This window comes from Bidens hawaiensis, unplaced genomic scaffold (assembly GCF_021521415.1).
Source record: "Bidens hawaiensis isolate Kalapana, Puna unplaced genomic scaffold, B.hawaiensis_p1.1 tig00000284_1, whole genome shotgun sequence".
Lineage (NCBI taxonomy): Eukaryota > Viridiplantae > Streptophyta > Magnoliopsida > Asterales > Asteraceae > Bidens > Bidens hawaiensis.
Window position 1 is genome coordinate 5,988,341 of NW_027491022.1, and position 11,509 is coordinate 5,999,849.

At 31.9% G+C, this 11,509-nt stretch overlaps 1 protein-coding gene across 1 annotated transcript; it reads right to left on the minus strand.

Annotated features, from left to right (window-relative positions):
* Positions 1–562: 562 nt before the first annotated feature.
* On the minus strand, positions 563–3,700 carry LOC143618940 (uncharacterized). Its single transcript, XM_077090995.1, has 6 exons — positions 3,653–3,700; positions 3,115–3,350; positions 2,782–3,040; positions 2,013–2,192; positions 1,767–1,922; positions 563–924 (listed from the first exon to the last, which is right to left on the minus strand). The coding sequence occupies exons 1-6, from the start codon at positions 3,680–3,682 to the stop codon at positions 754–756; spliced, it is 1,032 nt and encodes a 343-aa protein (XP_076947110.1). The 5' UTR covers positions 3,683–3,700; the 3' UTR covers positions 563–753.
* Between the last annotated feature and the right edge of the window lie 7,809 nt (positions 3,701–11,509).

Consider the following 11,509-nt stretch of genomic DNA (forward strand, 5'->3'; position numbering starts at 1 on the left):
CACATACACCACTCAAGTTGACAAATTTTTCATCTTTTACAACATCACAAATGCAGTAGTGAAGCCAAAACACAAATTTGTTATTTCTCATAATCAAGGTCATTGAATACGTCTCGTAGTCACAATAGGTGTAATTGTCCGAAAATATACATTGTCACTCGAATGTTGGATATAAACACTTTTAACACCTAAAAAAATTACAGTAATCTAATGAATTTCATGTTTGAACTCAATTTCCTGAAGTCTATTTCATCATTTGTACACACTAATGTAAATGGTGCAACACAATACTCTGCTTCAAGTAATGGCCATTTTTCCACAGCCGATGAATACTTGGGTGCATGAACACCAACATTTTTACACAACAAAGGAATCCAAAAGGCCAAAAATAGATTGGTTACCTTCATTAGACGATTTTCATTGTCAAATAGATTTTGACACACCGTATAACATATTTTTCAACTTTCAAAAACATCAGGACGGCTAGCGAGATACTAACCGAAAATTCCTAACCTAATTACACATTCTCAAAATGTTTCCTAGAGAAGTAAAAACAAACCCAAAAAAAACAAAAACTAAACACCTAAAAGCACTTCCTAACATTCATCAACAAAGGTATAACCTAACACAAATCTTGAACAAAACCACACTATACGAACAAAAAAAACCCATCATTTTTTGTTGCTTTTTGAGTGATAAAAAGGGTGATGTGTACCTCGGCTCCTATCACAACTTATTTACACACGAGTTCCATCAATAATCAGCTTGAAGAAACTTCTCATAAGTTGTTCCGGTTAGAGTCTTGTTAACCTCATCAAAGTTTTCTATGTGTTCAGATAACGCCCCTTTGTGTATTTTCACCTGTTGACTAGTCAAATTCATTTGTGGCAGCTTCAGAAAGTCTTCCACTTCTATGAGCTTTTGCTGCAATCGTTACAGCGAAAAAGTAAGCACAATTTACGTCTTTCTTTTACTTCTTTACCGACCATGTAACAAACTTATAACAAGTTCACATTTTTACCAATGGTAGTTTTCGTTTTTTCACATTTGTACCATGAGTGAACATACCCAACAAGTTTCTTGGCCAGGATCAGAACCAAAGATGATTTCTTTGTGGGCGGTACTTTGTCCAATGATATTTGTACATTACCCTTTTCTTTTAACCGGCCATGTAATGATCTAATAAGAAGTTCACATTTTTTTCACTGTTTTACCATGAGCTTTTTTGGACCAGATCAGAAGAAAGAAGTTTTCTTTATGGGAAGTATTTTACTGTTTTGTGCAATGAATGATAGTTGTACATTACAACTTTTTTTACTTTTTTTTATCGACTGTGCAATGAACTAATACCAAGTTTGATACGTACCTGGTCCCTTAGAATCTATTCCCGCCTAAACCCATTTTACCAAACAAGCGGGAACAGTTTAAGCAGAAATTAGTGGGGCAGTTTTGTTCTAGAACCGCCAGTTAGGTTTACTATTAATGGGGGTATCTTTGTTTTATTAGTCATGGATGTTTATGTTTATCAGAATTAGGGTTCTTTTAACCTTGTAATTGGAAATCAAGTCTATCTCAAATGTGGCTATTATCTTAATTTCAGTACTTTAGATTTCCGGTTTCTATCAAAGTTTTCATTTTTTTCACATTTTTACCATGAGTGATCATGCCCATCGGTTTTCTTGGACAAGATCAGAACTAAAGAGTTTTCTTTATAGGTATTGTGCAATGATAGTTGTACATAATAGAAGAAAGAATAGGATTCTTACAGTGGGGTCTTTGATGAGATCTTCATAGTAGATAATAATGTGGCGAGTGCTGTTAAAGTAGTTGAGTGCCTTTATGGCACTTGATTCCATTCCTCTTAAATCCGATTTTAAGGATGTTATATTGAGTTTAGGCTTGTATTTTGAAAGTAAAGAAGCCTAAAAAACAGTAAAATTTAAACACGTTTATTTGTAAGGTTAAATTAATAATTTTATGAAAGATTTGAGAGATAGTTGAAAGGAAAAAACCTCTTCGTCCGAGTGTACATGAGAAACGTGTACTCCGTTTAGAAGTTTGGCATCTTTATCATAGACATTTGCAAGCATTGAAACCAATCTACGCAACAAGTTTCTTCGCAAGAGGAAAATTACGTTAACGCCCCTGTCGTTGAAGTATTGTGTAATCTCTTTAGGATGTTGCATCAATCCCTGCAATTTTAGAAACACAATTGTTTTTACAATATGATATGATCAAACCACAATTCTTTTTTATTATAAAAGTGAGAACTTGCCATTATATAAATTGCAGGATAACCACTATCTTCACAACTGGGCAGTTTGGATAGGGAACCCGGCATGGAACTGATCCAGTTAAGTATGTATAACCGTTCCTCATTTGAACCAGCCGCTTATTGGTCAGGCCAGTGAACCAATTGAATCAAACGGGTGGTGTGACCGGATTTCCAATAAGCCTTTTTCATTTTTTTTATTTTCAAAATCTCATTTTATGAGTTGACTCCATATTTTATTTATTTAAGTCTTAATATTTATCAAAATTTCAGTTCACACCAAAGCATAAGGTATGTTCATACTTTGTTTTTGTATTGTGTATACACACGCACACATACAGTTTTAACTTTTATATTATTAAGGACGTCATCCCATTTTTAGATCCAGTGCACCCGGTGAAACGGTGAGATGATTGGTTCACTGTACGGTCAGATTACGAAAACATTTAGGATAACAACTAATTGGTTATCTGAAGCTTAAAAGAACTAAAGAAATCTAAGACAGGTACCTGATTAAGCATCCATTTGAACCCAATTGCAGCTGAACACTCGTTCTTGGAAGAACTCGTAAACCAATCCAAATTATAAACTTTATCGAGTGTTTTAACGATCGTTGAAGCATTATCCCTCCTAGGTTTTGGCCCAAAAATCTCGCCATTTGAGCTCACATTCATATGACTATTTAATAAAGTCTCAAACCAACCACTTCCCGATCTTTGCATCGACACAATCGCGAATAAACGAACCGGATTCCCAGCACATTCTAACCTAGAAAACCAAGTTAACAATTTTATTTCAGAAACTAATAAACGTCTAAGGTTATTTTTGGTAATAAGATATACCTATTGAATGTTTTTGGGTTGGGGTAATGCAAGTACGGGATTTGAGACCGGTCAACAACAGTGTCGTAACAGGGTCGTTCAAAGCCTTGAAAGATCAAAAAATTGTTCTTGTTTTGTAAGTTCATTTGCTTCAAACAAATGGAACATATATAAATACCACACGCCATTGCAAATGCTGATAACATCAATCTCAACACAAATGAGGCTTTCTTAGGCGGTTTGATTGTAAGAGCATCCTGTAAAACAAAGGGACTGATTTATGACAAAATTTTTGGTTCATGTTAACAGTCCAGTTCATCTACAAGGCTACACCAACCCATAGGGATTATGATTAAATCAAGAGTAATACTTTCTAGTATCTTATGCATTAAAACTTGTAACGTGCTCTACAGATTTGGAACTTTATTTAATGAAGCTGCATTTATTTTGCAAATCTAATTGAATGCCAAAACCCTAAAATCCATTTATGTGGTTTCTTGCATATAATAAGAGAAATCACAGAATCTAACAAACAAAGCCCAAGAAAAGCAGAGCATACCTTGTTAAAAGAACAGAGGAGTTCGGCCATTAACCCCAAATACCAAGATCTTGTTGTCGAAAGAAATTATAAGCATACGCGTTTAGAAGAGCCCTAGACGAAAGAAACAAGGCTGGTGTTTCTAGTAAACATCAACCCAGCTGGGTTATTATTATTATTATATTATTATTAAAAAAAGACAGGGCTAATTAATTAGCGAGATTGTTGAAATCTGGGACGAAATTAATGAATTGAAATGGAAATGATGAATTGAATTGAAGACAAAAAATGCGCGTGCGAGCAGAGGGAGGGTTGAATGATTTGACTTTTGTAGCAGCAGGTGTCTCGCAGGAAAACATATTATATTGCTCATGCTGCCCACGAACTATTTATTCTCTTCTCACATATATATGTATGTATTATTTTACAACTTTTGTGATATGTCCCTTGTTGTTTCTAGATGGGCTCTTAGTTTTACTAATTCATTAAATTAAATTACTTTACAGATCAATAAAGTTATTTTATTTTATTTTTTTGTTTTTCTTCCATTTTTATTATTTTAGCATTCAAAACCCGATATATGTGAACTCTCTCGTGCGGAAGAGAGAGATACAGAGGCATCCGAATGTGGGGAAAGGTGTGGAGAAAGTAGAGAGGAAAGAGAAGAATAATATGTGACTATTGACGAACATAGATGAGTGAAGGGAATTAAGGGTGAGAGAGAGAAGAGCGTCTATGACGATAGTGTTGATGCCAACAGACTAATGTGACCTCATTTATGAAAAAAATGTGTTATTGATCTATTATGATTTTATAATATACGATTCAGTTTAGTAGTATAAAGTAATTAGTAATTACCTCACATTATCTTATGAATAAAAGTAACAGGCATATGATTGGGACTATAGGAAGGTTCGTTGATCTTTTGATAGACTTATAGATGGAATTATAATAGTGTTTCTTAACATTTTGAAAGACTAAATTAATTTTTTAACAGTAAGATATTTAATCAAGGAATTTCAGATAAGCTTGATAACTCTAATTATGTTGATAGAATAGTTAAAATCTTGCTGCCCCACAATCGACGCTTATTATTATGACATTGGTGATGATGCTACTAGAGTTATAAAAGTATATAAGCAAGAAAAAAGATATCTTTTGGGTCTCTAAAACGTATACTTTAAAATAGAATAGAATTTTAGCATATTCTTAGACCGCAAAATGAATTTCTAAAATGCATGTTTTTCACAATTTAGAGTTGTGGCGTTTATATCGGCAAGAAAAAGATATCTTATGGTTTGTTGTCTACAGTGTCTACTTTAAAATAGAGTTTATCATATTTTTTACAAAGGAAATCTCAATGAATTTCGGAATTTCTTACATAAACTTTTGTTTTTCCCCACTTCATGATTGTGTCATTTATTTAGGCAAGAAAAATGATAACTTTTGGATGTTTAAATTGAATACCTTAAAATAGAATTCATCATACTTTTAGAAAGGAAATCTCAAGGAATTTCTAATATTCATATTTCCAATTTATCAAACCGTGAATCTTGATTATTTTTGTTTTGTAAATATAAAATTACATGATACATTCCAAAATACATTCTCAAACATCGATAAATAGCTGTAACTGAATATATAATAAATAATATATTCCTATTTTATGTTTTACTAAATGTGCACATATTGCTTTGTTTGTGAGTTTTCTTTGGATTTTTGCACATGACCACCTTGAAATCCATCCAAGATCCGTGAATTAACTATTAGTTCTAGATGATCTTAAAACCAATTAATAATATTCAAATGCTACGTTTGTGTTTTTTACTATAAGCTGCATCACAGAATATTACTTTCTTTTTATGCATTTCTACTTAATTTCTTAGTTTAAAGTTCGTATGCATGTAGGATAATTTGTGCCCCTCCCAATATTAGGACAAAAACCAGTTCAGACCATTCGGATAGACAACTCAAACGAGAACAAGCATGTACAGGCTCTTCACCTCTTGTACATATAATGGTCAAAGATCCGGTTTTCAGTTCTTAGATTAATATTTTTTTAGTTTCTTGTCGGTTTGATCCAAAAATTTTTAATGATTCATAAAAAAATATTGCTCCAGACAAACTGGCTCAAATGTAACTAACCAAAGATTAAATAGGGGCATTTATATATTTTCCCTTCCTAAACTTTGAAATTACATATTTTCCTAAACCATGCTTAAAGAGCATTGTACATTATGCATTAAAAACTTGTATTTTGGGGAAATATGTAATTTCAAAGGTTTAGGAAGGGGAAATATGTAAAAATCCCTAAATAGAAATGAAAATCTTTTGTGGTATAAGTTAATGTTGCGAGATTGGTAAAACACTAACCGTAACTGACCAAATATTGCTCCAGTCAAATTTTTCCTTTTTTCTATACTAGGATAGTACTCGTGTTACATACAGATGAAATATATATAAAACATAATATATATATGTAAAATCATATAAATCTAATGAAATGTAAATATCGTATTTATATATAGACTAGCAGAAGTGCCCGTGCGTTGCTACGGGTTACAATAGGGGTTTGGTCGGTAGTAGTTTGGTTTTTTATAGTACCGCTTCGCCATAGGTCCTTTTTATTTACAAACTAAGTATTGTTTGTAGTAGATGTTAGTATTTCTTATAACTTTTTGGTCAACAACCATATTAAGAAATTGATTGGACAAAAAGATTTGTTTAGCTCTAATTTAAAAATTGATGTTTGAATCAAATTCCAAGTAAAGTGTGTTTTAGTTGTTTGTTACCGTGATTTTCAACCCATATGGTGAGTTTTAACTAACACTTTTAAATGCAAAAATAATGAAATTTCAACTAATGGTGTTCTCTGTTACAGTTGAAGACACTCCATAAAGTTTAGTTTTTACGTCTACGCCTTAGAGCATATGTTTGACAAACAAGATCTCGAATCAACAAACTTGAATCATAAATTTCATAAACATAAAACAAAAAAATAAAAGCGCATTAAGCAAATCATGCATCGCCTCATAATCATGTCTAGTAAGTTCAGTCCAAACTCATCTGTTTTCTCCTGTATGAACTTTAGTATTTCATTCTTCGTTTAAAATTCTCCATTGGATTATAACATCTTAATCATATTTGGTAACTACTATTTTTCAAGATCATGAAGTTGAAGCTAAAACCAATAGAAATTTGAGTATCTTCTTTTGTTAACGTGCCGTCGAGTGGTAGAAATTTTTTTTGTTTTGAAAAAGAAAAGAAATCGATCACAAGGCATGTGTATAGTTTGTTGGGAAACCTTTTGCTTTTGTAATCGAAGGTAGATAGAGATATATACGTATGTGATACATGTAAATATAGAGGGAAATATTCTTTGATATGATGTACATATTCGTGAAGCCTGCGCTTAGCGGTGGGTATACGGGAATTAATACCAAAGTAATAAACGAATGAACTATAACTGGTTCAAGTTTATAACTTTATGATTTAAAAAATAGAAACAACTAATGGCAATGCCAAAATAATAAGCACTAACTGTTCTTGAAAAGCTTTACTAACAACTATAAACTTAAAAGCTAAAAGGTCTCCTCCGCATAATCAGAGAACTCCATTATATTGTCATAACACCATGACAGAGCATCAATTATTTAAATTCGGCCGTGAAACACAACCAACCCAAAGGAGATCGGTAACCGATAACCATTATAAAGGCGGAAAACCTACATCTAAGTTATCACATCTCAGTTGTTACAATATTCATAGTTCATATGGCTTGACGAATCTCTTACCGACATCAGTTATTACATGGTTATTAGCTATTCCAATTTCATCTAATTAAGGGGGTGTTTGTTTTTTCAAAAAAGGTCTTCTTGACCTCTTTTGTCTGCGCCGTGCAGACCACTTGCAGACATTTAGATCTGTAGTGTGTTTGTTTTTAGACATTTTATTAAAAAGGTCCGCGCGCCCTCTTCTTGATACAGACTTAGACGCTTCTAAGATCTTCTGACCTCTTCCCATATCATATCATATCATATCATATTATGAAATGGGTTTTCATTCTGTTCGGGTTTTCATTTAGATGCCTCTTTTTTCCTTTGGTTAAATTATTAAATTGTTTGTTCGATTCGTTTATATGCTTAAAAATAATTTTACAAAAATGAAAATTTTAAACAAAAACCACCATACTATCTTTTTCTAAACAGTTCTGCATGGACTGAATTAAATATAAAGTACATAGATATATACACTTCAAATATTTAGTAGACATGGATATCACTTCAAATTGGAGATTGATCTTAGCAGTTTGTTTTATGTTGATGTTTTTGGTAACTCCAGACCAGCCAAAATCCTATAAAAGTTGCTACTTTAGTTAGCATTCAATACATTATTTTGACTTTTTAGAGTCAGTTTCAATTTAAACATAAAAAATATGCAAAACTGTAATCGGTTATCAACCCATGGAATGTATCTTTAACAACATGAACCTGAATACAGTGTAGTCCTTCAGATTTATTTCCCCATATCTGTTAATGACCAAAATAACATTCGACTTGATCAGCTCATTTGACTTGCTTACTTTGAGAAGTAAATCACCTAGCCTTGATTAGCTCACCACTGCACTTGTTGCTTATGAATATAATATTCGTTTTGTTTATTCTAATATGTCTCTTATTAATCTTGTTTTCATTGCTAATTACATAATTTTGTTTCTTCTAACAATTATGAAGTAAAAGTTATCAAGTCATGAGCAACACTAAGTAAATTTTTAGTAACTATCAAACAGGTCATAATGGATGAAGCGGTCACAAACACTTAACCGTGGTTTTCTATTAAATAATAAATACATTAGTTGTAATTAAAAACGATTTTTAAGGATACTAATATGAATATGAGAACGATTTAAGACGTCGAATACGCTAAAAAACATTTAAAATGTCAAGTGTTGTTTACTCGGGTTTCGGGCGGGTTCAGGTCAGGTTTGATATTCGAGTTTGGGTCAAGTGGTTTCGGTTATATTTCTTTAATTGATTAAGGTTAAAAGTAACGCCGAGTTAAAATAAAAAAAATGGGAAAAAAATAAAGAAACAGCTCTGTGCGAGTTTCAGTTCTCTCAGGTCAGGTTGTTCAGGTTTTGGTTGATAATACTTATGATGAACAAAATTGTTACTTTCAACAAACATAGATAAACATCAATAAATGAACATAAACAAACGTAAACAAACGAACGCAAAATAACAGCCAAACAATGTTAATTCATTTAACTAAATGAATAGAAAGGAAACGAACCAATAAAAACAAATGTTCATAAGCGCAAATGAACGAATGAAACAACGTTCATTCATTCAACTACATGAATGAAAATTTGTGTTCACTTATTAAAGCAACCAACATAAACAAACTTCTCTCCAAACGATTTCGGTTTGCAGAACGTTCGGTTCGTTACTTCGTTTACAAGCCTAATCATTAAGTCAAATGTTGTAGAAGTTTTTTGGCATGTTTCTTTTTAGTCAAATGTGCTGTTTGTTACTTCATTTACAAGCCTAACCATTATTGAATCAAATGTGATGGAAATTTTTGGCATGTTTCGTTTTAGTCAAACGTTTGGTTCGTTACTTCGTTTGCAAGCCTGACCGTTATTAAGTCAAATGTGACAGAAATTTTGGTCATGTTTCTTTTTAGTCAAATGTTTTTTATGTTTATTTTTAGTCAATGTAATCGAAATTTCAAGCAGAAAAAAGTGTGCCTTCTATAGAATATCTCGAGTTTCATTTAATCATAAACGTATGTAACCTAATTACAAAGAGTTAACGGTAACCTAACTATATAACCGCGTTTCACGCCGGGGAATCAACAGAAGTTTGGTTAGGTAGCGACTTGGTTTGTTATGATATGGAAGTTTACCACATATACATTTTAAAAAGTACAAAAAATCAAAATATGCGTATCCAATAAAACGTATTTAATTGACATCTAGTTGCAACCTCAAAATTTCTTTCAATAATTAATAATGCCACTGTATTTGTCTTGTTTTCCTTAATGGCAGCATAACCTTATTAGCTAGATGGGTGCTAAACGGGTCCTGCTCGCGAGTTGATAGGTTAAACCCGAACACGACTCAAACATGAAAATCATATTCATGGGTTGACCTGAACACACACCATTTGACCAAAAAGTTTATTGTTTTATCATACCATACAATAAAAAAACAGAACACGACAAACATGAAAAGCATATTCATGGGTTGACCTGAACACACACCATTTGACCCAAAAGTTTATTATTTTATTATACCATAGAATAAAAAAAACAGAATTTAGAAGTGTAAATGGATATATGTTGCTAACCAAACACACACGAACGTACATAAGAATGTTTACTATTTATTTGCACATGCAATATGTAATTGACCGTTTCCATTATCAGAAGCGTACATAAAGAAAGTAAGAACTCGAATATCATAACCATCCTTCACACAAATCATCGAGCACAAAATCAGAACCATCATATGTTCACATTCTAACTGGAAAATGAGACACTTAAATTTGACTATACACTACACTCAAACCAGCAATAAAAAAAAAGTTAAAATCATTAATTTAAAGTTGATAATTTTTTAGCTCCTGTTATAAAAAAAAAGGCATCTGGTTCTATCATTTTTTCGTATTGATTTAATGTAACATTCAATTCCAACAAATTTATACAATGATAAAAATATTTACAATAATGGTACAAAGTTATGAAACACCTTCTAAAATGTTATTTATATAAACTGTGCTAAGAACTTTTTAATCATTTTGTACAAAACTTACAAGGTTTTTGGGTTTTCTTATGAACACTTAACGTCAAGAAAGAAAAAAAAATAATATCTTTCAGGCCAAATGGTTACAAAACACCTTTATTTTCATGTAATTGGACGTCTGGTTAGTTTTTTTCTAACCACCATCATTTTATAAATCGATATGTCATTAAAAAAAACTTGAAGTTATGTTACCGAATTCATAAAAATTATGCAAACATAATGTATAAATACGTAGACGAAATACATATATGCCTTAACAAATACTATGTTCTAAAATCAATTACATTTTCCTATAAAAAAGTTTAAATGTTTAATTTCAACACACAATAGACAACACTAAACAATTGTTTTAAATTCATATACTCATATTGTCACGAGCTTACATTAATAATTAACCCAAAAAAAGAAAATCACAGATCACCTTCAATTTCAAAATCCTAACCACCCATGAAATCAAAGAAAAGATTATAAAGCCAGTATCTTAAAGATTTCTAGTAAAACCTTGCGACCAATCTCATAAGAAGAATACGCATAATACATGCAAACTCCACTTGATTCTCATTCAACTCTCTTGCCTCCAAGTTACATATACACATGCTTCGGCTTCTCCAAATGCACCCGCAACACATCCATTGCAAGATCCTCCAAATCCGTCCTATGAAACTTCACGGTCACTACTTAATCACCACCAATCCAATAGATGCACTCTTAGAACAATCCAGCCCATACTCATTCTTCAGCTTTAATACATCATCTTGAGCTTCAATTCCAACAAAAGTGAAAGCGATAGTTGCTACTCGATTTGCTACTAACCAATTAAAGGTAAGTATTCAGTAGTAAATTGATTGTGGACTTAGTGGTATTTATAATAATCTTGTATATAACTTAAAAGGCCTTTGGTTTTCTTATGAATATTTAACTTCAAGAAACCATTTACTTTTATACACCTTTAATTCCATTAATTGCCTTTAAAGGTTTTTCAATTGAAACATAGATGATGAATCAATTGAATGTCATGATGAAAAAATAATATAGATGGATGATGACACTTTAATGAGATTAATTGATGGCAC